General features: G+C 40.8%; 2 protein-coding genes and 1 long non-coding RNA gene across 3 annotated transcripts in view; 1 reads left to right on the forward strand and 2 right to left on the reverse strand.

Moving 5' to 3' along the window:
• Positions 1–25,069, reverse strand: part of LOC117772566 — a 38,523-nt gene extending 13,454 nt beyond the window's left edge. Inside the window, exons 1-2 of the long non-coding RNA XR_004615793.1 lie at positions 25,031–25,069; positions 20,128–20,130 (exon numbers count right to left, since the gene is read on the reverse strand). This is a non-coding gene — a long non-coding RNA (uncharacterized LOC117772566). The remainder of the gene's footprint in view (positions 1–20,127; positions 20,131–25,030) is intronic.
• On the reverse strand, positions 194–14,916 carry LOC117772541 (vascular endothelial zinc finger 1-like). Its single transcript, XM_034603765.1, is given in 8 exon segments — positions 194–3,096; positions 3,285–3,350; positions 4,012–4,053; positions 8,883–9,051; positions 9,273–9,342; positions 9,945–10,173; positions 10,176–10,695; positions 14,735–14,916. Coding segments are annotated over 8 exon segments (1,497 nt in total). The 5' UTR covers positions 14,768–14,916; the 3' UTR covers positions 194–2,728.
• LOC117772549 (gap junction gamma-1 protein) lies at positions 20,375–22,128 on the forward strand. The gene has a single exon (XM_034603788.1). The coding sequence runs from the start codon at positions 20,479–20,481 to the stop codon at positions 21,583–21,585; it is 1,107 nt and encodes a 368-aa protein (XP_034459679.1). The 5' UTR covers positions 20,375–20,478; the 3' UTR covers positions 21,586–22,128.
• Positions 25,070–27,908: the final 2,839 nt, after the last annotated feature.

Below are 27,908 nucleotides of genomic sequence, written 5' to 3' on the forward strand. Positions count from 1 at the left end.
TGTTTATCTCAACTAAACAGTAAAGCTCCTTCATTCGTTTTAATAGTTTTTGGACAACAATGGAATTGTGTGATAGTGGAAGCACAAGCTCCTGTATATCAAGCTGTAGCCTTCAACAGATGGTACTTGTTGGCATGTTAATTGTTGGTTTTTGGCCTTTAATGCAATTTGCTTATTATCAAAAGAAACTGTCACCTTTCTTATCCTTTCATTAGCCTCTGCTCATTTCTCTGTCCCCTCCAGGATGGACGGCCACACCAGTGGTGAATTAGTTCTTGCATTGCTAGCCTGTGGTAAGTCGAGAGGTTCACTCTCTCACAGGTAAAAGGCAATAAAATAGTGTTTCATATTACAAAGAAATGGTCAGTGTGTAAATTGTTGAACATGGTTTAAAAGACTATTCTCAGTAACCCCCCTGAGTTTGACTGACAGTGATGGGATCCTATACCTGCTAAAGTAAACAACCTACCCAAACAAACATACCAAAATAGTTGACTTTGGAAATGCTTCCGTAGCACACAAGTCTCATGAGCCACCGTGTAGCTCTTCTGACCTCTACAGTTACAAAAGGTCCACAGTAATCAAAATTTCAAATCATTTGACGTTTGATAATACTGCGATTTTAAGGGCAACACAAGAGGACGTGCTTTCAGTACGAGACACTTCCTCCTAGTTGTACCTTCAACTGTCATGTCCTGATATAAATACATAAAAAAAGTCCTAACAAATGTCACAGATAAACTTATGTAGAATATCCAGCAGTGAGGAGTGACTGGTTTCCAAATATTTCAAAATACAGACATGGTAGAAGCTGATGGATCTAACCAGCCTTTGAACCAACAGTGAAATCCACAATATCACTCACCCTTCCCCAAAGTGGAAGCTTTGTTTTTCTGTTGTTAAACTTTAAAATACATTAACTATTAAATACTGATAAGTCCACTAAAATAACAATAGGAAAAAACATGAACATGAAAAAAATATGCCTCAAGAGGAAGCAATTCAGAACAACTCTGGCAATCGATTCCATTGACGCAGTTGCTAAACAATGCCTCAGGTATAGTTAAGTTATCACACGTCATCCATGTTTTAAGTCAGATGGCCAGTTGAAGAAATCAATTTCAACTGGTCATTTTTACAAGACCCGACACTTCAGTGGCTGAAGAATAGTTAAAGAATTGTGGGGAAAGGGCTCAGAGGGCATTTTCACACCTATAGTTTGTTTGCTTTGGTCCGATTCGGTTGGTGAGTTTGTGAAGTTGGCTCATTTTCCTTTGTTCGTTTTCTATTCACACAGAAAATTTTGAGCCAAAATGCATCACTACAAACGACATAAATTCTTTCCACCTACTGGTCAGATGTTTTGGGGGCAAAAAAGTAAGACTGTTGGGAGGTTTCTTGTTGCTAATCGCTGGTCCAAGTAAGACCGATTTGCTGTTACTACCATTACTACACAAGCTGCTACAGTTTGTGCGCGGCATTCCAAAATGCAAAGCTCACAGACCCAGGTCGGACCACATTTCCACCACAAACATACCGCTCCAGAATTTGTTTGGGACCAGACTAAATCGACCCCCTTTTCAAGGGTCTTGGTGGGGTAGATTTGGTGTGATCAGCGTGTTCACCACCTGTCCAAAACAAATCGCGCCAGGAGTCCGATATTAAACCAGACTGAAAAGTGAGGTGCAAAAACACCCTCAGAGGGTTAGACTCTCACAGCATATATTGTGTTAACTGCCATCACTGCTGCAGTGAGCCAGCTAACTGTCAACTATCATAGTAACACAAACTGCCCACGTTTGTAGAAAGGGGAGAGCAAGGGATAAAAAGAAGCAAAACATAGGTGAAAATGCAGCAGCTGAAAATGTATGAACTGCCCAACTAACCATGTCAAAGTGTAAGAAAATGCACTTTTGGTTTTGAAGTGTTATGAAGTTCACGATCAATTGCCAGTAATGCAAGCAGGTAAACATTTATAAACATATCACATACTGAAATGCTGCAATAAGTAGCATTATTATTGCAACATACTGTACATGAGTCTCGGGAAAGACGCAACATTTGAACATGTTGGCTGCTACTGTAACATTTTTTAGAAACATAGGCTCCCCATGTCACCCCTCCTCTCACAGTTCCAGAGCAGATGAGACAGCTCACCAGGTTCATTACACTTTCTAAAGAAAACCTTTTGTTCCTTGATGGTTTAAATGCTGTTTAAAGGTTTCTAGTAATCTTTCAAATATATAATTTGGTGGAAACCCTATAGTTAGAAAATCTTTGGTATAAAAATTGTCATTATTTACACAGTAACTGTATCCCATGAGGTCATGTTATGCTGACATATGAAATACGTTCTCTAAAATGCTCTGCGGCCTTTGACACCATTCAGGTCATTCAGGCAGTCAAGAGGTACGAAATTTAATGTCTATCCGAGTGTGACAAGTTGACTTTGGAGAGTGGAGGCCATCACACCTGGTGCTGAAAATCATCTCCACCTCACCACATAAAAATCCCGTTATTACATGAAAACTGCAAACATTTGCCATGATAATGGCTCCTGCCAGTAATTATCATTGTTTACTATTTTTGTGGTCGTATAACATTCATTATCCCCTTTTTAAATTAAATGCACTATCAACCATTTTGAGAGACATTTCATAGATTTGACAGGCTGATGTATTATTGGGCAGTTCAAACATTATCTGCTGTTACATGGGCTAACACAGCTCTACCAAGGAGGGGAGGAAGGCAGGACTTGGGATAGAAAAGGCATGCTCTCCATGGGCCGCATGGCAATGTTGAGTGGCCCGGTGATATTCATAGACATGGGAGAGGTGATAGCAACTGGGTGGGCAATATTCATGTGTGCTGTTGTCGGTATGTTGACAGAGGCCAGGTTCACTGGGCCGGTAATGGTAACAGGGTGCTGTAGGTTGATTGGTGACGTGATGTTGACCGTGCTGGTGGCGATGTTCATCTGCGCAGCGATGGTGATTGGGTTGCTGGAATGGCCGACCCGGTTCAAAGATGAAGTAATGGCTGCCGAGTTGCTGACCGGCGTTGTGGTGGCTGAGTTGTTGTGCACACTGTTGGCATCTGTGTTAAGACAAAAAAGACACCCAGAGTCAATTTAGGGATTGTAAACCTTGTAGAAATGTGCTACCCCTCCAAAACAAGGAATGCCAACAGCCCTCTCAATTCTTGGCCGTTTAGCTGGGTCACTGAAAATGTGAATGTTATGAATACGTTATGTCAACTGTGGTAATATTGTTGAAGAAACCTACCTTTGTGAGAGTTGTCAATTAGGACTTGGAAGGAGTTATTTAAAATCTCTCCTACTGTCAACTCACCTGAGGGGTAAATTCAAAAAGCAGGATCAATAGACTAACCAGCTGTCTATTGTTTTTATTCAAAACTTTCATTTTAAACAGTTACACATTATAAAGGACATCTTAGTCTCCATGTTTGCCTGGATTCACACTACACTACAGACCATATTAGATAAGGTCAGGGACAGCACATCACAGGCTCACTGTCACATTGCCTGGCCCATACTGAGGGCATCAGCTCACTGCGGAGTCATTTCTGATCCAATCTAGACTGGGAAGTCCCAGTCTTCAGACATGTTTGTTTCTATACTTTGTATTTCTCATTTCTTATTAATGGTTTAAAAAGCTGAGCTATCAAATCAGGTCAAAGTAAGATTACAGTTCGGTAAAGAAATATGGCATCTTATGTAAGGTCAGTTAGTGTGAATCTAGGCTGAGTGTTATGGTCCAGTTTGTTCTACTGATCCTGCTTCATGGAATTTAACCATACATTAGCATAATATGCTAAACAGCATCTTTAAATCAGAGAAACCTTAATGACACCAGTCCTCAGAGAAGATAAATACTTCTGTACTTGAGTGACATGGTACAATGTGAAGAAAAACTGGCCACGTGTATTTTGCAGATTTGCAGAGGTTATATTTGAGTGTTAAGGGGTTTCTGTTACTAGCTACTGGATTACCTTTTCGTGGCCCTGAGTGGTTCCACTGCCAGTCACTTATGCCTATTCAGAAATACAGACACATATGGGGTTACAAGAGCACAGGGCAGCAGTGCCATCATCTGGGAGTCATCTTCAACAATTGGGCGTAGTCAGGTTGTTTGTACATGGGGTGGAGTTAATTATTATTATTTTTATTTTTTTTCAGCCCCTACCGTTTTGATGGGGTCAAAAATACAAACCAACTTTTTTTTTCTATGAATGTCATCTCTGAAAACAAAGTCTCAAGTCCAAATACAAAAAACAAATACTCTAATGGCTTCATAATTGACAGTTTTTTTCCCCAACTTAGTAATGGTGCTTGACTCAACTGTATAATACAGTAACAGCTGTCATGGTGAAGCTCTAAATTATGTTTCTGTATGAAGCTATGGCTCATTTCAAGCTCACTGCGCAGGGATATTTTTCGACACAAAACACAGAATACATTCACCAAAATTATGACATCTAATGCATGACTGCTTATGAGGCATACTATAGTAAGCAAGTCCTGCATTTCCATAAAGTTGAGGCATTCCCAAAATAGACGAATGGTCACAATCAAGGCAGCAGAGCCTGAGATATCCTGATTTGTAGTTCTTAGTATGGGTCAGCCACTACAAATTATGGTTTATTCCTAAAATGTTACAAAAAATAACGTTTTTTTTGTCCTCTCTATCTGGTTAATAGCCACAGCTGTCAGCACAGAGCTAGGGCCAAAACTTATATCAAGACAAAAAATGTGATATTAGTAAATATTGATAATTATCTCAATTGTTCAAATTGCTAAATTATAATTTTCTTTAAGTTTGAAGTTAAAGTTTAAAGTCATTTTTGCTCTTGAATGAAGACTGTGGTTGAATGACAAACATTTTACAGATCTTAGGTAGTTCAATTACACGTCATTTCTCATCTCCGAGTTTGCACAATGCATAAGCATTGTACCTAATGTATATCGGACATGTTCAAAATCATATTGCAAAAATTATCTATATTGTTTTATCCCCAAGCCTTATTACAATAGTAAATTAGAGAATTATGGTTTAATACTGATTAAATGACTGCTTTGTTTGTATTTTCCAGTAGTTCAATTAGAAATTTTCATCAGAATACAAGCAAAGATGAGGTAACCGGTAATGGATGGTTTAAGATCCCTTAAACAATATTTGAGAATAGAAATACTCATCGTAATCTATTATTTGTTCAGATCATATGCCATTTCAAATGTAAGCATGGAAAGCCAGTCCCACCAGAGGAGCAAACCCTAGAGCAAAATTAACGATGAACCAGTTTGTGAGTTTGTCTCTCTGTATTGTGTGTCTTCTAATGGTCAAAACATATTTTCAAAGTCATTTTGTAAAGTTTTGAAATGGTTTGTGGAAATGGCGCTATGCAACCATTTGTTAGATGAGCTACAGTAACAGGTAGGGCTGTAACGATTCTCGAACCAAAACCGCGGTCCAGACTTCCAAAGTTTTGGTTTGCTATACACAAAGACGGAACCGCGACACGTCTCCCTGCCCAACCTCACACGCTGCCACAGCTGCAGGTGTTGCCTGTTGCGCATGCGCTTATGTGTCCAATCACAACCCCACATAATCTGAACCAACACACAAGTGAGCAGTATCTTCAGAGTAATGAGTGTAGAGGTCAGATAGGATCGTCTGTTTTACCTTTACAAAAGTGCATTGTTAAGTCTGTGTGTTGTTGCCGTTCAGGAGCAGACACCTCATCTCTACTATGGAATCAGAAGGAAATCGTTTATTCCTTGTGGAGTACCCCTTGAGCTGCCAGCCGGCATATGCCCGACTGACTGTACCATCGACGGTACCGTGAGTGGCCGGTACACTTTTTTTATTTATTTATATATATATAAATATATATATTATTGAAGCATAGATGCTTCTCTTTCTGTGTACTGTAGTTGATGGTTTATTAAGATCCACAGTAAAACCCTGAACAGATTATTTTTGTTTCATCTGTTTTTCGTTGTTTGAATTGAAATGTGTTGGGCTTGTGGGGGAGACTGAAATGGACTTTGTACTGTATGTACACTGATTGAACTCTGGATGTTGAGACTGTGGAAGACGAACACACACACCCTCACCTCTTTCCTATTCTTTGGTTATTTTTGTTTACGTAGTTTTATGTGAAGTCAATTCCAACAATGTTCTTCTCTTTAATGTCCCAAATGTTGCCATTTTAATAAAACCCAGAAGGCACACTCCCCCTCTAGTATAGGAAAATATACACAGCCAGAATTAAAAGGAAGAAGACAGGAGAGACAGGGGGAAAAAAATATAGCAAATAAAAGGATTTGACTGACAGAGGAAAAGGAGAAAGAATTGGAAGTAGCCAATACCGGCTGCTGAACCAAATGAGGCAATTTGGTCTGAGATACAAAACGCTGAGGCCAAAGGAATCCAAAGTCAAACTAAAATACAGACTTAAATGTGAATAAAATGTTTATAAACAACATTCATTGTTTTAATGCTGTAATTGATTGATTCAATGTATTTGAGATTTAAAATGACTACAAGTTTATGTTTTCGTCACCACCTTCAGATATGGATTATCTCTGTCCGGTGTATGCCACCTCTGTCAGATGAATAATAATATTTCAGTATGATATTTCATATTTTTGGAGGAATTGGTCATATGGGAAAATGTTATCTGTCTCCTAACATGAGAATGTATTTTTAAATGTACATATATTTTGATAGCTGTTTAAAGTAAAGTTAAAATTCTAATAAAAGTCCAATAAAAAAAAACATTTTTATAACATAAAAATTAGGGCTGTCAAAATTAACACGGGATGATTAATTTCTGGAATTAACGTGTTGAGATCAGAGCTAGTTCACGTTAAGCAGCCAGTCAGTGTCTTTGTAGAAGAACAGTGAAATACAGAGTTTCTCTGGTCTCAGCTGCTCAGTGATCAGCTGCTTCGTGATCAGAGCAGAAGCTGCATTTGGTTTGTACAGAGCTGGAGTTTCTGTGTCCTCCTCCACTCTGCTCTCACTTGAACTAATAAACACTCATCACTAGTTATCAGGACCTGATCAGTACATGAAGTCACTTAGTGTTTGTTTGATTCGCTCCAGAGTTTATGAGGCTGCATTTAAACATCATGAAAATGACTCGTCAACATTTTGTGCTCAGTACAACACGAGACGTGACGCTCACAGTCAGGACTCTGTGTTAAAGTGAGCGGAGCGACACGCAGACATGATCCGACTCCATCGATTCCTAACCAAACACATGAGCTCTGTCAGCCTTGGTGAAAATTAGTTTTTGTAGGTCTAGCATAATGTGAGTAAAAATGTAGTGTTTTTGGTGACTGATGGTGTTGATACAAAATAAGTGATGGCAAGGCAAAAAGCACATTGTTAAAGAAGAAAAGAAAGGAAAAAAAAAAAAAAAAAAAAAAAAAAAAGAGTATCGTTGGGAGGTTGTATCAAAGTATAGCTCAGTAGCGTAGTACATTGTCAATTCATACATGTAGTTTTATTTGTCTGAGGTTAAAGTGATATTTTTTCAATATTGGATCCTCTTTCGTCCCACTTCTCAAGAATCAGTAATTTGTAAACATTTTCAGTTCAGTTGTTAGAGTAAAAAAAAAAAATACTGATGAACATTAGAGCAATGGGAATGGTTTAGAACAAAAAGGCAAAGATTGAGACTCTCAGATGGTTTTTATTTTGTGTTTCTATTTGCTTCAGAGGCTGAGAAATCAAGTTCAGTGATGCTGTAACAGGACTGCAACTGTCCCACTCCCTAGTCCCTCATCCACTGAGACAACTAGCAGCTCAGCAGACTGTATGCATCTTCTAAACCAGGGGTCAGCAACCTTTTTGACAATAAGTGCCAATGTAACATTTTCTTGTTAATTAGTGTGCCATATCAACATTTTTTATAATATTCACTTTTATTATTGAACCACATTAATATTTCCAACAGACTTGTCATTTTATTCAATCCATATTGGCTATATATAGAACAACACTATAAAGAAACATGTTTATCTCATTATGATTGCAATAATAAGTTTGTCATTAACCCGCACCAACCCCACTCATATTCAGAATTGTGAAAGCTTGCTTCAGTCACATGGTTTTGGCAGTGTCAAAGACTTTGAGAGAGTTTGCCTGCTTCCCATACCTGGACACTGCACGTTTGATTGATTCTCCCTTGTCTGCCTGATCTTAGAAACTTCTTTCGTGCTTTGTCTCAAAGTGGCGCTTAACACTGGACGTTCTGCAAACAACACTTTAAAACATAACGTGCACACAGCACGGTCCTTATGAAAAACAAAGCCGTAGTCTTCTGCCCATGAGGGCTGAAATGCCCGTACCTTCGGTTTGTTAGCTAGCGGGCATGCCATCACCAGTACACCTGAACGGCTGCACTTTACGGAGATTCATGTGGGAAAATGCGAGCAGCGCCAGCCACTACTGGCACCTAGTGGCTGGGAGGTGTTAACATCAATCAAGCTAAATAATACAGGCTGCGTGACGGCAAAACCTTTGAACATTTCTTTGATAAGAAATCACCTGTGTGCCAATGATTATGGCGCCGCGTGCCAATAGTGGCACGCGTGCCAATAGTGGCACGCGTGCCTATAGTGGCACGCGTGCCTAAGGTTGCTGACCCCTGTTCTAAACCATCGTCGGTTATTGTCATCCAGGTAACTGCAGTACTCAGCTTTAGTGTCTCTCCTCTGGCCCAGGTTATCAGCCATTGTTAGAGCCGTGACTTTAAAAACTGTTTGTGATGTTGTGGATATTGGAGGGATACATGGATGTTGTTGAAGTGTGAAGTGAAGAAAGACGAGTTAAAGGAGACATGAGGCCTACCTTTATTGTTACATGGGTTGCTGAAGCTGGCCTGGCCATGTGTCTTGAGGTGACTTGTGATATAGGCAGCACTTAGCATTTTGCCACAGATGTTGCAGGTCACTTTGCCTTCGTGCCTGATCATGTGGGAGCGCAGACGGTCTTTGGTAGCGAAGGCGGAGGTACAAGCCTGAGAAAGAAAAATGGGGGCTATTATTTACTGCCAAGAAATGGTAAGACATGCACCAACAGTGAATAGGCTGTACAAGTGATAGCCTCTGGGTGCTTGTATCGTCTTTCCTGGCCTTTAGAGATCTCAATCATGTTCCTGTGTGTATCAACAATAACACAAGACCAACTGCAGAGCAAACATGACAGCAATATTGCAGAGGAGACCTAGTCTAGACTTACTGTTACTTGGCACTTGAATGGCCTCTCTGAGGAATGGACATGCTTGACATGACAGCTTAGGTGATCAGGTCTGCAAATTGAGATGAAGACAGGTAAGAGACAGGAAATTCTTTACCTTTAGCTGTGCTAGAAGGATCATTCCAGTCACTTAAATAACAGCTCGGTAACGTGGCAGAATATTTCATAGGGATACGCAGTCATGTTGTTGATTGCATCAGAGTCAACAGATTTGACAAATTGTACAGTTTATCATGTCAATCAGAATACACACGCTGGGAGCAGTGACTGTGTCTTATGTAAAGTGTTTTAAGAATGCCAACACCAAGTTCTTTTAACACCCCTTTGTGTTTTGTTTTGGTGTTTATAGCTGAGTTAAAGCAGTGTAATTGAGTAATTATAATGCCCTTCTACAGCTGAATACATTCCAATAAAACCAACTGTGAATTAATTGATTATTTCACCCAGGGACACCATCGTCCGTTTACGTATAGGTAAATAAAAGTGTCCGACTAGGAAAGGGCTTATTAAAAACTTGATGGGACATCCAATTTTTAATCTTCCAAAATATTGACTTCAACATATTCTTCATGAAAAACTGTCTTTTATAAGATATGGTGGGCGTTTTTGCAAACTGGTGCCAGGTAGATAGAAAAGGTTGTGATGTCCAAATACCTGGAGAAGCCCTTCCCACAGACAGAACAGATGTAAGGCTTGTGAACTCCTCCATCATGGGAGCGGACATGGTATGTCATGCGGTCCTTCCTCTTGAACCTCTGCTGGCAGATGGGACACTCAAACGGCTTCTCATCAGAGTGCGACAGCTTGTGGCGGTTGAGATGATATACATCTCTGAAGGCTTTACCACACATGTCGCAACCGTGATTCTTTTTCACTGGCTTGGGGGCTTTTTAGGGATGCTCTGCTGCTGTTGGTGTTGCATTGGGGTCATGATGCTTGTACCTGTGGCTGTTGACGTGGTGGCTGTAGTCAAGATACCAGCTACAGTAGTAATATATGAAGGGTTTCCGCTATTTTCACGTGGTACAGTGGATATAAGCGGCACCATGGTGGGGGCTGTTTGAGTCTTCTTTGGCCGTGAAACCATCTTGATGCCGGTGTGGCAGGACTCGTGCCGCCGCAGGTGGTAGCTGTCTCGGAAAGCCTTGTTGCAGTAGCCGCAGATGAAGGGCGTCTTTGACTTGGGCTCCTTTTTGACCATGGTAAGTGGAGGCCCACCACCCCCTCCTCCAGTCCCACTGGCCACATTGTCTTTAAGAAGTTCTGCAGCACTGACAGGGGGTTTCTGGTCCAAAGGAATGGGCAGCACTGGTTTCTGATCAGGTGGCTCCGTTCCAGAATTGAGCAAAGGCAAGAGGCTGTTTCCGGCTACTTGGTGCTGGTGATGCAGAGCCTCATTGGCCTGCTGTAATGAGAGACAGAACCGTGTACAATGATGTTAGGAAACCACCAAAAACCAAAGATGAAGCAAAGCATCACTAGAGTGGAAAAGCTATATTCTGATGGCTGGTGTTTGACACTCTGCAATAGTCACACATATATATATTTATTAATAAAGATATATTGGTTGCCTCCTGTCTCCACAAATATACAGACACTATATGACACTTAAAATAAAAGGAAACCACCAAAGAAAGCTGTAGACTTATTTTCTTGATCAATTTAGGTCATTTTATGTATGAGATTGAATTATATTTAAAGAAACCAAATAAACCACTTACTCTCTAGATTACTTAAAACTGTTAAAACATATTGGACTAGTAGTTTAGCAGGGGCTCTGCAGAGGAATACATAAGATTGGAAAATCACGCATCTTAATATTGGAAAATCTAAAATAACAATTTAGGTAGATAATAAAGAGCAATAAAGAAAAGAAAAATGTTCCAGTGAAATAAATATCACAATGACAAGCACAGAAAATGCTACCCAACAGCAGTTGATAAAAAAAAAAAACTGTAGGGAGGACATCTTAAGTCTGCAGCTGCTGGCAGGCATTGTCTGATTGGTCACGGCAGATCCCCAGTGGGATAGGACGAACAGAAGGTGGGGGCTTATATGAATATTTTGGCCGGGGAGAAAGCAGAGATTCACATTGTAACCAGCAACTTTACAACAGGTCAGCTCAGAGCCTGGCGATTGAGACAGCCTTGTTCTTTTCTGTAATCGCCATTGGGCAGGGTTAAAGACCTGACCCATGGCTTTTCAGGTTCAGCCAAGCATCCCAACTCGGTCAGTCAGGAGGGGGGATGTGGTTTGAGGGGGCCAGGGTCCCAAGTGCTGCTTTTTTCCCCCACTGTGTTCTTTAATGGACGACACAAATCCAAGCACTGATGCACTTATGGCCCTTGGAAGAAAGGGGGGGCGGCCCTACTTGGTGCAGGCGGCCACTGCATTTGTTTTAGCATGGTGGAGAGAGCTGGGGGCCGTCACAGGTTGTCGACTCGCTTTTATATCTGCCACACTGTAGCTGTACTCAGACAAAATCATTACTGCAATTAGCATTTCTCCTAGCATATGTGTATGCAAGTCCTGGATGGCCAAATGCACACCCTTTCTCAGCAAGAAAAGAGAGCATGGCCTGCTGTTCCATCACACTCACTCTGATGATTTTGATACAAATCTGCTGTGAAGGCTGGGGTCCCCTTCAAATGAAACTACTGAAAAAGAATTAAGAGCATGGAAATTGACAAGAAATAGTACAAATAAAAATACTCCAGTCATTGTTTTTTTGTCCGCCCACAGGAAGGCGGGATATAGAATCACCACAACAGCGTCCCATTTGAAAGAATGCTATGTTTACAACGCTGTTATACATACACTGCCTTTCAACTGACACTTTACAAAACCCCAGATGAAAACAGTTATCACTAAAAACTAAATTTAAGGAGCAATGGAGTTATTTAGAATTCCAAGCTATACATAAAGAGGTTATAAATAAAATAATGCTAAAAAAAAGAAAATCGCAGCTCAACAAAAAGTATCTTGGTAATTATAATAAGACCAGGAGTTAGGGGAAAAATAGCAGTATTTGTAGGGCAGTCCTAACAGAACCATCGCCTGACAACAACACCCTATATATTAGCTTATGGATGCTTCATCATGTGAGGTGACTCTTAATAGTCTCCTACACACCAGCTCCAGATATTCTGGCCATGTCTACCACTAACTATCAAAAAAACTAACCACTAATAGTTGCATCACTAGCAGTGGTGCAATGCAGCCTACATTCATGGTGATTTTTGCAATACAAATATGACAAATACCATGGCAACTGAAGCTTCATGAAATCAACTGTGTCTTTCAGTCAGATCAACAGTCTCAAATGGGAAATCATACATTTCCAGTTCAGATCATTTGAAAATTATTGTATGGCAAATGAGGATGTGTCATCCTACTGGGTTCTATTCTTATTTTTAAACAGACAATGAGGAACTAGCAATTAGGGCATTTCCTTAACTGTGAGGGACAAGAAACTCTCCTTGTTAAAATGTGTAGAATATCATTGACTGAGTGCTGCTACCTTTGTTGATTACATCAGAATGAGATGATGTAAACTGCAAACTATCATTTAAAAAAAATAACAAACAACAATTTCAACAATAGTGACATGGTAAAACACAAAATAATGAGCAAAATTGAACTGCAGCACAGATTTTGTGTATTAAGTATTAAGCTCCTGCCATAGAAATACTACTGTCGTCTCAAAAACAGCCTCGCATCCAATAATAATGACAACACAAGCTCTGATCTGCCACCAAATTAAAACTACCAAATGCCTCACAAAGCAAAAATGATGCCAGGTCCCATCAAGGATGCGAAAGCACTTTGAAGGAACGGGTTAACTTTTAGTTCCATAGAGTACACACAAAATGTGCATTAATTCAGTGACTTAGTTGCAGTGATTTGTTTTTCATTACAGCAATCACACATTTCAAACCCTGATATCAATGTTGCCAATATTCACAGGGAGGGCATTTACTTTGATGCGGTTGATGTTGAAGGGAATAGAAAAGGAAGATAAGTGGACAAAATATAACCTAATAACATTAATAAGATCATCCACATTCTGTGTTAATACTTATGTTACCAATAATAGTAACCCTTTGAATATGATTTAAGTTCTCAAAATACAACTGTCTGGGAGCAGGAGCAACTATTCATACTATACAGGTGTTAATGACTTCATGGGACACTGCAATGCACTTGCAGTAACACTCTACAGTAGCAAAAACGTGTTGAGTTGTGGCCAATTCAAACCGGACAGACACTCTGCAGCCTGCTGATAGAAGATAGGCTCTTGTATTTGCCAAAGCATTTGACAGGTAGAAAGACTGGACTGACTGAGCTGCTATAGTTTGTCAGGAGCAGGACGAACAGGAGCAATTCCGGATTTACTGAACGAATTGTGGCTTATTTTAGGCGTTTTACTAAACTCTTGACGGTTTAGAAGAATAACTACCGTTCTTTTCAGGCCTAAATCTCCAATAAATCTCAACTCAGATAGTACTTCACACAGCGTTACTTGCATATATCGTGGGCCAGGGACATAAATACAACATTGAACTATACTTTCCTGGTGCATGTGATGTGTCAAACTAAAGAACCTTATTATGAACCTAAAAAAGTTCTTATAACGCGATGTAAACGGCACATTTCTGTTTTCAAACAAAAGGCCACATTGAAACTTTTAAGTTACAAGGTGGCTGGGGAAAGCGTTTTTTAAGTGGGTGGTCAATGATGGCAGAGATTTATTTAGCTATTTCTAGTTAGCGATCCGTGACTATACGTCCATGGTGAAACTGGGAAGTTTTGTCTCTTACGCGTGGTTTAATCGCAGCAGTCCGCGTGCTAGGCAGCCTTCGAGCTGCAGCGTTAGCATTAGCTAACTCCTCGGTAATGAACAGGTATAGCGTTCACATTGGTAAATTCCATCTCTTCCATTGCTCCGTTAACTGGTTTAAGTTAACAATAAACCGCTGCCTACCGATCTGTGCTGTGGCGTGAATTTATATGTTGCAGACGGTGAAGCATCCTGGTTAGCTAACCCATTAGCCATTTAGCTTAGCACACCAACATGTAATGGCTCAAGCTACTAGCCATGTTGCTAACGCGCGCATCAACAGCACTGGTACCAGAAGCGAACTCCGCTGTGATTTTAGTGCAAAATGAGACACTGTGACAGAAGACCTTTAACCAACACCATGGAGGCAGAAATACAGAGACTCTTTAAACCACATACACTGGGGTTCGATCAAGCTACTTAGCAGTTTGCTAAAGCAACCCCCACAGTGGACTTAGCAAGCAGGCTAATGCTATCACCATTGTTTTGCTTGGGTAACTAATTCATTTCACGAAGTGATAAAGTACATCTGCTTAACAACATTTACGCTATGTCGAAAACGTTGATGCGGTTTCTCAGATTAATGTTAAACTATGCCACTTACCTGAAATAAAAACGTACTCCAGCTCGGCTCCATTGCAAGACTTAGGCTAAAATCTGCAGGAGACCTACAAGGAATCTACAACAAAGCAGCCAAACATGGCAGCTACAACTTCCTGTAACCCCCGGGGCTGAACCAAGTCCACAGGACTTTTATCCGCAATACTGGACTTTACAAGAAATGTCAAAACAAATGTTTTCTGGTCAGTCACAAACCACCAAAAATGTGCTATATGAGAGAAATTGTTGATGATGAAAAATAAACATAACAAATAACAAATAAAAAGTTCTACATATAACGGTGTGATGTTTACATATACACTGGTTTATGATCAACATTAAGCACAAACAGTTACGGCTAGATTAGCTACTAAATAGAGGGGAGTCTGCATCATAACAAATTTTTATAAGGAATTGTAAAATTGGTGTGTAAAATAAATAAAACAAATAAAGCAAAATAGTGAGGCAATGGTAGTCAGCCTGCAGTAAAATGCTAAAGATATAGTCAGACAATTATACAGATAGTAGTTATTATTATTATTCATAGCCTATAAATACAATAAGGTGTCATATGAGAAAATATATTTTACAGTATAATAATAAAATACAATAACATTATTATTGTTGTTGTAAATAATAACAATAGCTTGATTGTAGTATAAGCAGTTAATTATACAATAAAATTGTAAACAGAATAGTGAATATAGTAATCAATTTATCCATTCATAATCCATTATTTTGGATGCACTATTCCCCCCCCAATATTTCAACGTGAATAAGTTATATCCTCACCTGTATACCCTTTACAGTTCTGACCTGGAGCACAAGAGAAACTGTAATGATGGAGATGTAAACTAAACAACCCTTTTCCCAAAAAGATTTCACAACATCAGCAATTCAATTAATGTAGCCTAATGTACTTACATCTAGCTGTGATTATATCCTAACATTTTCGAAACTCTATGTGGCCTAACTGGACACAAATCTTTTTGTACTCCGAATAAATCTTAAACCCTTGAATATTAAACACATTGAAATTGGTGAAATGTAACTGTTATAGAGCTTTTTATCCAGACAAATGGCAGCTCCTCTGTTACCATGTATTTACCAGTCTTAACAAACCCCATACAGCAGTGAAAGATGTATCAATCAGAATGCTGCATGTGATGCTGCCCTCCAATTAAAGTCGTGAGCTTGTGGTTCCATTGTTGAAAGTCATGTATAATCTGTAAAACAATAAATGCAAATGACAAAAATTACACGATAGAAACTTTTCCATCTAACACTGTGGCCTCTGCCCTCTGTGAGCAAGAATGTCACAACTCTTGAACTCAGAGTTTTCAGAAAATTCTGAGATCCAAGGTCTTGAACACCCTAAAAGGTCAAAATTTGTATGGACTCCTTGTGAACACGGTAAACACAACCCTTTTGTATATATTTGTGCACATGTGATATATTTGGTCACTGCGTGTGATGTATTAATGCAGTCGCCATATTGATGAGGGAAAGTTACCTATGAAGACATGAAGGTCTATCCACAATAAATATCATCATATCTGGCTGAATTTTCAAGTAGTTTAGTTTGTTTCAAATTTCAAACATGTAGTTATGATACAGAGAACTTGACTAAACTAAAATGCAGGTTTTTACATTCCAAAGCTATCTTTCAGAGGTAGATAGGAACAGTAATTAACTGCTATAATGAATAACATCATTACATCTATAAATACCACTCTTACCATTTTTCATTATAACAACCAGTCAGACAGAGCATAATAATGATGGTCATACAACTGTTCCCAGCCTCAAGTACAGTACTAATTGTCCATGTTTGAATTGCACAGTAGATTTTGAGAGGAAGTCCTCCGCTGGCACTACTATGGAAGTGCTCAGCAGTGCAATCAATTGCAGGGTATTGCAAAAAACATTCTGTTTGGGTGTGTGTGTCTCTCTCAATGGCTGTTTGTCACTTTAATACCAAGAAATACAGAATAAAATCAGTGTTTGTTTTTCTAATTTAAAAATTTACCAGTCAAATACTGTGGCAGCGACAACTAAGTGAACAGAAGTTCAAAAGGCGACTTGAGGGCAGCGCCACCACACATGGATGGCCAATGCAGGAACAGACACTAATGTGTTCATTAGTAGATACATATAGTCCAAAGTGATATTTTTAATGAGCGAAAAAGACACAGAGACATGTTTTTTTAATATTGTTTTTTTCACGAACTTCATTGGACAGAAAATCAGTCTTTCACTTGTAACCATAATGTATGATGTTCCAGAGCTCCCACTAAATATCTCAACTAAGGCTTTCATGTCCATTTAAGGGGAGCCGTCCATCTTCAGCATGTATGGAACAGTATTGGACAAATGGGAATTTTAACACAATAATGTCACTAATAATGTTAGGGAATCAGATTTATTGCACTCCCCCCATTAGACACGTTGAACTGTACCACATTTCTCAAAAATATGTCCAAAAGTTGCTCAGATAAATAATTATTTAGGCCTACAAATGTCAACTTTAGGAATCACCAACATCAGTAGAAATACTCCACCATCCCTGCAAGTTGAGCCATGCTGCACAGCATGGCTGAAAACACACCCATCAAAACCCTTTTCAAGCTCACTGATGAATACATTTGTTTTAATCATAGAGAGACAGAACAGGAAAATCTCCAGGCATTGGTTTGCTTTGCCGACAGTAGTGACTGCATGCAGACTTTCTACCAAATTGCTGAACAATTCTTTTAAACCCTTGATGAAAACAAACTTGTTTTCTGTATTCTTTCTGTATAGAGAATAAAATACAGCACACACATAGTGGCATAAATGATGACATGACAAATAAATAGTTGTAATATACTATTCAATAATACAACTTTTCACTGAATTCCTACCCAGAGCAAACTGCTTGATCTGTCACTGGTGCACTGCTTCCATTCCAGCGTCCTCAGTGTTAGTCTGTGAGTTTGGCAGCAGATGATGATGCGGATGCTGATGAAGATCTTAAACATTCCATTGTAAACATCACTGAAATGGTTATAAATCCTGTAGCCTACATTGAGCTGCTGAGCAATATTAAGCCTGCCGAAAAAATGGAGCCTCAGTGTCTAAATGACTGTGGCAACTTTCAGGCCGTTTGTATTTGAGAGATGTTCAGAGTCTCGCATCCCCATCGTTGTCTACAGTACCTCTGTGAAACAGCAAACAGGGGAAGCAATAAAAGACTCTGTTTCTCATAAAAAGAATCCGCTGGTGTAAGCTTGTCCTCATCACTCTCTGGCTCTTGTATGTGCAAATTGCGTCAGTTCGTACCAATCTCCTCCATCCTGTTTTATTCTTGTAGGGGTGTTTTTGTAAAGAAATTAGGGGGTTTGCCGCAGTTCCCCATGAAGTCTACATATGTTTGCCTATCAGCTTGCAGCGGATGTACCTGAGATGACGTCGAGAGTCGCACAATCACATTAGATCAAAAAAACATAAATCAATACCAATTGTCTGTAAATAATAGTGGGAGTGTCCGGGGCGCAGAGAGCTGCATCCCGTGGAAAATCTGAGAAAAACTGTTAAAGAGCAGCCTCAGGTCCCGTGGTGGCCAAAACTTTACGGACCGCCATTCACTTTCATTTGGACATCGCCACACACCAGGAAGTATATGTATTTGGACAGAAATTAACCAAATACAATTAAAAAAATTGCTCACAGGCACTTATGGTCAACCAGGAGTATTGTACAAATAAACATTATTATCCTATTAAATTATGTTTAACATTTTTATACCGTTTTTTTTTGTCTCAGGATGTTGGAGGGGGCAGCGCCCCAGTGCCCCTTATTAATCAGCAGCCAGTGGTTACCACTGACAAAACCCTGGAGAATATTTACAGAGATTATTGTGTCTGGAAGTGGACTAGATTCCTGAATGGAACAGGTTTACACCCTGTTCACTACCAACAATGGCATCCAGAGAGCATTCTCTATATCGAGTGTATTTTGACTGACAACCAGTACTACGTGAGACTTCAATACTCATGAATGAATGTGTGAGCATGTTTTCTTTATCTGAGCCACTGAATGCTGATTGGATAGAGATACACTGGCTCTAGCTGACACATGCTGCTACTGCCCTGTGCTCTGTTTTGAAAACGTTTGAGGCATCATCTGGAAAACAAAAGAAATGTAGAATGATTTATTTTTCTCTAACTTGTGCTTTTCAAGCTGGCTAAACACAGAACTTTTGCATAAACCTGCATTGTGTTGTCTTTCCAGCTGGTTCCATTTGCTTTTTGTTCGACTGTTCCAGGCTGTTCAGAAAAGGAACCCCCCATTGTGTTTTTAAATCTTTGTTGCACTGTACATTGCCAGCCTTTGTAGCCACATAGCACAATGCCAGTTTCAGATAGACTGGCTCAATTTGTGTGGTCAGCCTATTCTCCCTCACCACGCCCAACAGGATTAATTTCATCAACGCTTAAAGATTAAAAATAGCCATGCAACCTGCATGGCAAGGTCTGGATGTAAAGATTTATTTTGGAAAGCTCAAGGTTACATTAAGGTGAGTCCTAATATCATTCTGTTACGCTTTATTTTTATGTACTTCCTCCTCTAGGTTTATGGTGTAAAAGCAGTTTATGCATTTGTCTGACAGGATTGAAAATTAGCCACAAATTCACACTTTTATATGTGCACAGTAGTGTTTGTGCTAACTGAGGACACAGAGGAAATTTCCTCAGTAATATATCTGGGATTGGAACTGAAGTGCAGTTTACACTTTATGATTTAAAATTTTACATAACAAGTTTTGACAAGGCTTAAACCAATATTTGTTTGGTCAGTTTTCTTTCAAATTAAAACTTACTTTCACTTTGAAAACTTCTCATAACCTGCTGACTGGTTTATATTGATATTTAAATGTAAATACAAGGGAAGAGTAATACATGTCTGTAAAATCATTTTGTAAATACTGCAACCTTCATGGTAGAGTGCAAGGACACAAAACTGTAAAGTATGAGGTATGTGGGCTTGTGATTGTTCTTCCCTTTTTTAGTCCATTACTCATACACCAAAATTATCATACAGTTCTATAAAAGTGTTACCATATATTAATACAATTCTCCGCTATGTTTTAATATCTAATAAAGTAAAGAAAGCTTTAATCTTATTTATAACAATTAAACTTTCTAGGAGCTGCAAAAACTGAAATATCTCCAACAAAATCTAAAATGGAGTCGGGATAGAGAAAGTGCTGCACATAGATTCACTGTATGAATATGTGTGTGAGTGGGTGAATGACAAAACCTACTGGTAGATGATATGAGTGGTCATCAAGATGAGAAAAGCGTAATATAAACATAGATCATTAATTATCATCATCATATTTATGCTTTTATTGACTGACTACTACATACAGTAACAAGGTTACTTAACAAATATTTAAAAAATATTTTTATTAGAAGCATGCTTACTTATACCAGTAGTTCTGTAACTATGGGGTCAACCCCCCTTAGGAGAAGTACACTGTAATTTAGTGTTCAGTGTCTTGCCCACTACAGCATGAAGATTGGGGGATCAAACCATTGACCTTATGTTGAGAGGATGACCCACTCTACCTCCTGAGCCACAGTAACCCATGTCTGCCCCCAAACAGAAAGAAAGCCTTTGAGAGGTACTGAAGTAAACAGAAACCTAATTTCTTAACTTATCCTATTGTATCATTGATGTAATTTCTCGCCCTAAGGTTCTGCCATGGGCGACTGGTCCATACTTGGTCGCTTCCTGTCTGAGGTCCAGAACCACTCCACAGTGATAGGCAAGATATGGCTCACTATGCTGCTCATTTTCCGTATCCTGCTGGTGGCCTTGGTAGGTGATGCCGTCTACAGCGATGAGCAGTCCAAGTTCACCTGTAACACCCAGCAGCCTGGATGTAGCAACGTCTGTTATGACACTTTTGCTCCTGTTTCACACCTACGGTTCTGGGTTTTCCAAATTGTTCTGGTCTCCACCCCGTCCATCTTCTATATTGTTTTTGTTCTGCATAAGATTGCCAAGGATGAAAAGCTGGATGGTCAAAGAGAACAGGTGGTAGCCCAGAAACCTCCCACACAGAGATGCAGCCACATGGGGAAGGATGGCATGGAGGCCTTGAGGGTTGGCAGGCCCACTTACTGTCCTCATTACGTGGAGGAATGGGACATGAGGGAGAGGGATGCCGTAGAACAAAGCTTTCTGCAGGAGAATTATGGTGAGGTCGGAGAGGACCCCACCCAGCAGTCCAATCAAGTTCTTCTCATCTACATCCTTCATGTGTTGCTTAGATCTGTCATGGAGATCACCTTCTTGGTAGGCCAGTACTTCCTGTTTGGGTTTGAGGTGCCTCACCTGTACCGCTGTGAGACCTACCCTTGCCCTACTCGTACAGACTGCTTTGTATCACGTGCCACTGAGAAGACCATCTTCCTGAACTTCATGTTCAGCATCAGCCTTGGTTGCTTTGTGCTCAACATCGCAGAGCTCCACTACCTGGGCTGGGTCTACATTTTCCGAATCCTCTGCTCAGCCTGCTCAACCTGCTGCAGTCAGGAGAGGGACACTGTCAAACTGTACCCAAACCACAAACCCCTCTTGCTTCAGCTCAGGCATTCTTTAAGGGGGCAGCTTGTTCTGCAGACCCCAGTAACCATGGCCCAAGAGAAGACAGGAGGTCTGCTTACTCATGCCCCAGCTATCTCCTTTGAAACAGACTCAACTGTGGAATGCACTTCCAAGAGAAGTCCAGAGAGCAGAGACAAACTGAAGGTCAAGCTGGCTAACATGTCCAGGCTGGGACGTACTAAGAAGTCATGGCTATGAGACAGAAATAGTGCCATTATCTTCCCTTATACCTGCATTAAAATGACTCTTGGGTGATCCTATCATAGGTGGAAGTATGTCAAATCACAACTGGCATTAGAATGTGTCTCCACGTGTGTCTCCAGTGACTTGTGATCAGATTCCACACATGCAAAAAAACATGTACATCATCTCTGTCCAGATTAACCGGTTTAATCCATTGTGTATGTGTGTCTGTGTTAGAGAGAGAGCACGAGAGAGACAGAGAGATACCCCTTTTCCACCGAGGCAGCTTAATATTGCATTGGTTCTCTGTGTTTTGACAGCCAAAGAAATGACTCTCGGCCAGAGAAACTGGTTCTAGAGTGGCACCAAGCTCTTTGCTGGTTGAAGAAAGAACTGCTTACGTCAGAGTCTGGGGGGGCGTGATTATCGGGACTTTGTTGTGACCATAATTATTTTTTAAACATTGAGTAATGTATTGTCTTCAGAGAACTATGGATACCAAAGCTAAACAGCAGTGGTCTGTGGAGGAGATAAATTGTCAAATTGAGAGAGAACTGGGAGAGGAGAAGCTGAGTGAATCAATGCACTGTGCAGCTTTACAATAAAATAAGACTTTAGTAATCATTCCTCAAATTATGGGAAATTATGAAATTGTAGCAGGTCGGTGGTCATCAGCTGAGTAAGCAGTTGTTCAATGTGGCTCAGGACACATTGATGTTCACACTGCTAAAAGTACGTGGCCACATGTGTTCCTGAACACCTCTAATTATGATCTGAGTGATCTAAATATGCCTTCATGTATTTTGGGTCCACTTGTGATTGAACCACCTGAGACGTGTGGTAACATGAACAGTTCTACTGAGAAAAGAAACTCTAATACCTGAAACAAACCTTACACAAATATGTCAACATATTCATGACACATTTCACTTTTAATCATTGTTGTGGTAAAATATTGAAATTGTTAATGTGATGCAAGTGTTTGAAGTATGGCAGTGAGGGCTGGAGACAATAAGGTGGAGTGGTTTATTCAGCTGTGTCCTAGGTCCATAATACAAAGTGACTGTATTGAGTATGTACTGCATACTAATTGTACACAGCATACATGAAATCAATGTATCACTTTTAAATAACAGTAAATAATACAATGATTGTGTGAAATGCTAAATAAATATCACAATGAGAAAGCCAGATTTGAACCGGAGTCATTGTGTGCATGTGTGTGTTTGTGTGTTTGCGTCAATTATCATGTGTGTTTTCAGTAAAATCAGCTTTAAACAAACGTGTAGGATGTAAACTGTGTGAACATTACAGGCAAATATGTGTGATGTAACTGAATTTACCAGAACATTTCTGAGGCGAAAAGCAGTTTCAAGCAAATGTCCAAGAGGTTTATCAACATTAAAACACCTTTCCTATCATATCATGTAACAGCAACAATGGGTAATGTTTGCTCGAAAGTGATTGAACATTAGCTGTTGTCTAATTGTAGTTAATGCATATAATATGTTGTTTTAACTTGAAACATGGCTGAAAGTCCCTCCAGGTTTTTACTGTCCAATGTGTTTGTGTGTGTTCAATCAAAAAGCTGATTTTTTCAGAATTCATATGTTAATGTGATTTCCCATCCTAGCATGACATCAGAGGGAAATGAGCTGTACCAGCTCTCATACAATCCTACTGCCAAGGTATTGCACTACTAAAAACACTGTTACCCTGTTAAAATTTCTCATAAACTTTGAACATTGCAGTATTTTGTGTGTGCAAGTAGTCAAGTGGAGAGCTGGTCAGTGTGCGATGGGTCTTGAAGTAGGTTGGCTTCTCTGCTGACGCAAAGGGATGTGAAAAGGTCCTCTACAGAGGGCAGTGGGCAGTGGGCAGCCAATGATTTGCATTCAAGAAAATGATGTCAAATTATATGACTGTGTCTATTTTTTCTATAACCCTTGTGTTGTCCCTGCTTCCCCCGGCTGTTGGCTGTGAGCGTTTGGGTACTGATTTAACTAACCCTTGTTGTGTTGTCCCCACTCCTCCTCGGACTGTGGACCCTAACACCCCCCCACATAGCCCACCACATATTAGCACGCGCACGTAGGGCAATAGACAAGTGAGCAACCCTTGCAGATGTATTTGTTACACCCGCTGCACACGGTGTGAGTTTTACAGTCCTTTTTCGTGGGGCATATCTGACACCTCTCCCTCTTACTCGCCCCGAGCGGGGCTGCTGCGGCGGCAACTAGGGCTAGGGAGTGTAATGTACTGAGAGGTGTAGGACTCAAATGCTCGACTCGGAGACAGAGATGATCGAGAATAACTTTTACTGTATGGTTACGTTACACGGAGTGGCAGTCCAGTAACAAACACAATATACCGATAAGTGTCGGGCAGCAGCAGAAGTCGAAGGAGATCCAGTCCAGGTTCGATACACAGGTGAGGCAGTCCAATAACAAACACACAATTTCGAAGAGGGTCAGGCGGTAGCAGGGTTCGGTAAAGATCCAGTCCAGGTTCGGTACACGGGTAGACAACAGTTTAACAGGCAGAGGTACCGACAGGGAGGAAGCAAAAGCGGAGTCGATTACACAGTCCGGGGTCGGAATCACTAGAGACTTAATTAACATGGAAATCGCTGGGACGCTTGAAACACAGGGAAACAAAGACGAACTGGCAACGCGACACAGGAACACACAGACTAAATACACTAGGTGATGAGGAACAGGTGCAAACAATCGGGGAGGAGCAGACAATCAACAAGGTGGAGCACACACACAAGGCAGGGAGTGAGGAGTCTGAAACGAGAGGAGAGATGAGTAACCAATCACAACCCAGAACAGAAGAATAAACGATAAACATCAGACCAACTTAACTAGTACGCAGGACTGGATGTAACAGGGAGGAGGCCGGACACTGGGGTCGAGCGTCGTCGTCGTGGTCAAGAGCTCTCCGCGCGGCGGCGGTGGCGGCTTTCAGAAGCCTTCACAACCGCGGCGGATACTTCCGTGTGGGGGAGGCGTGAAGGCGAACCTGGAGGAGAACACCTCTCTTCCCTTGACCGCGAGCAGCCGGGTCAGGAGCTCGGGCTTGTTCTTCCGAACTGTGCCGACCACGGTGATCTTCCTCTCCAGGAGCTGCTGCGCGAGTTCGTAGGAGGTGAAGTAATTGTCGCACGTGACGTTGCGACCGCGCAGTCCCTCCGTGACATCGACCACGACCCGCAACCCCTGGTTCCTCTCCGGGCGTCCGCCGCTCGGCTTTCCGGTGTAGCTGGATTTGGCGTTGCAGGCCACCCACGACTTGATCCCATATTTCGCTGGCTTGCTGGGCATGTACTGTCGGAAAGGACACCGGAGGAGGAGGAGGAGAGGAGAGGAGAGGAGATGCGAATGTTGACAGGAGAGGAGAAGAGATGAGGAGATGAGGATGAGGACTAGCAGCCGCTAGCTAGCTATAGCTAAATAACATAATAACATAACATAATAATAATATTAAAAAAAACGAAAAAAAAGAATAACCTCTGAACGGACCCAGTTGCTCGTCCACGGTCACTTCGGGCCCCGGGTTGTAGAGGCGCGGCAGCCTCTACAACCCGTCTCGCGCGTCTCATCTCGCGGTCGTCGAAGCGCAGCAGTCTGGAGTACGTGTGAAAGACTTTGAGTGGCATCGTGGCAAGAAATATCGCCCAGCCGCTCTCGGCGTCCCACAGGCTGGTGGCGGCCTCGCCCCGGGACCTGTACACGCCCGCTAAGATCAGCAGCCCTACGTAGGCGCGCAGGTCGGTCTCGTCCATCCCTTTCCAGTCGTCGCCGTATTTTCGACGACCCTCCAGATTCGTCATCTCCAGGATGATGTTCTCTACCGTCGGCGTGACGAACAGGCGGAACGTCGAGGCTACGTCACGGGCGCGGGACGTTGCATGTTGGGGGTGGGGAATTGGTAAATTTGCTCGACAATACAGCTGATTCCAATTGTGATCTCGGGAGAAACACACCGGCCTCTCTGTGGGTCTAAATGACCCCCAGGAGAATCGAGAATGACAATCCGTGGGTCACCCTAACCCTAACCGGCCAGGGCTTGCGGATGATCCCACGCACGCACATTTTTTGGGCTTTTTACCGCCTTTAATAAATAGGACAGAGTAAGCCTGTGAAAGGGGGGATAGAGAGAGAGTTGGGGTGGACATGCATAAATCGCCGTAGGCTGGAATGGAACCCGGGCTTCTGCGGGTTGAGGCCTTGCCTCATTGGGGCGTCGTATACAAATATAATTTGAGTTGCCTTTCAGTTGATGGTTTACGATTAGCAGCAGTATGTGTCTGTGGGTGTGACACCAGACAACTGCTTCTCCATATAGTCTGGAGGATCTGCCCGAGTTAGCAATTAGGACGCTGATTGGTGTACCATTGTATTTTTTCTAGAAGGAGGTTGGAAAATGTGGACTTTCCTGGAACACAGCATCAGTGCTAGCCTGTTAGCCTGCTGGATTTTGGGGATTTTATGAAACTCATGGTGATTTTACTCAGAATGGAACCAAAAACATCCAGTGAGAGGTCACTCTGTGGATGGAGGCACCTTGTTGATAAAGGTATAAAAGCTGTGGTGAGCAGAAAAGCCTCTCAGAATGAACAGCATGTCCAACCATTAGCTTGATGGTTTACAACAGCAGAGACCACATCAGTTTCTACTCCTGTCAGCCAAAAACACAATTGAAGATGTAAAAAAAAACCTTGTCTGGTCAGATTAATGTTTCTGCTAAGGGTGCAGAATCTCGAAGGAGTTTCCAACACCTTGGAATTCATGACACAAAGAACTGAAGCTGTTTCCAGAGTAAATGGAGGAACTTCCAAGTGTCAGTGTTCCTAATAAAGTACTTGGTGAGAGTATATTTCTAGTATCTAAAACTAGAAAAGCTGTGAAATTGTGTAGACAAACAATCACAATTTCTTGCTTTGAGTGATAACATAAAATTAAAAAAACTACAGGCACAAGACAGACTGAAAAATTATTATATATTTACTTTTATTACTTGTAAGTGTGCCTGATTTTTTAAATCAAGATCTTGTGTATTTGTTGGGAAATTCACAAAGGTATGAAAAAACAAATTTCTTTTGCTTGCAGACACATTTCACTCACCCATACATGCTTTACATTACTGACCTACTGATTCCTACACGTTGTGATATCTTGTTGTTAAAATAAATGTCTGTTTGGTAACAGCCAACTTGGGTCATCTCCCTCCTTGTCACAATCTTTGAGCCGGGTTGTGACAATAGCATAACATCACATCACATCACATAATATAAGTTGATATATGAGTAATAAGGCCAGACTCATTATGCTACTTAGACATGTCTAATAAGATCCACATAAAGTCAGATAATTTATAAAGCAGAATTCCAAATGTCGGCGTGTATTTATAGGCCTATTGTCCTATTCAAGACATAATTTTCACAGCAGTTAGCTGGAGTCAGTGGAAATAAATAAAGCAGGGGCTCAAGGCACATCTTAAAATGAAATGTGAAAAAATCATTTAAGAAACTATTAATTTTAAGAATATGGCATTAAACATATTTTGTATAGCGTGAGGAGTAATGCAGCATGCCTGCAACAGCATCAACTCATTTGGCACTGATTTCACTCTTACTCTTTCTTTGGAAACAGACACACAGCAAAATAATGATAACAATTTAATAAACTTAATTTCTATAACTTTCTTTGGAGAAAATAAATGCACCCAGTGATGAAAATAGACATAATTAACATAGGGATTAATACCCCAATTAATATAACATAAGATGGAAAGTGAAACCCACTTGATAACAATACAAATAAGATAAAATAAGGATAAAGTGGAGCAGTGCACAAGTGTAAGGGTTAAAGTGTAAGGGCTTTTACATAAGGAGAAGGACAATAAAATACAATTCCTAATGTAACAGAAAATGTATGCTGACAATTGTGTGAGACTTCTGTTTCACTCTGTTGAAGAAAATTATCAACATGGGTTCATGTGCACTGGAGGGAGATGGATTCATGACGATCAAAGGCTTTACATTTGTCATTTAATAGGAGTATACTTATGATTTTTACATTACAATAAGACTGAATTTATTCTTCAGTAACTTCTCTCTGGGTTGCTTCTTCTTCTTCTTCTTCTTCTTCTTCTTCTTCTTCTTCTTCTCTCCCATGGGGCCCAGCAGTTCATCCACATCAATCATCCTGAAAGGTGGAACGGGAGATTCACGTTTCCTTAGGGTGGGAGCTATGGCTGTCGCTGTCAGCTAATGGTGATTGATGTGCATGGTTACAACAGGACACCTGAGCCAATGCATATGGCTTGACCAG

This window comes from Hippoglossus hippoglossus, chromosome 13 (genome assembly GCF_009819705.1).
Source record: "Hippoglossus hippoglossus isolate fHipHip1 chromosome 13, fHipHip1.pri, whole genome shotgun sequence".
In the NCBI taxonomy this organism is placed as follows: domain Eukaryota; kingdom Metazoa; phylum Chordata; class Actinopteri; order Pleuronectiformes; family Pleuronectidae; genus Hippoglossus; species Hippoglossus hippoglossus.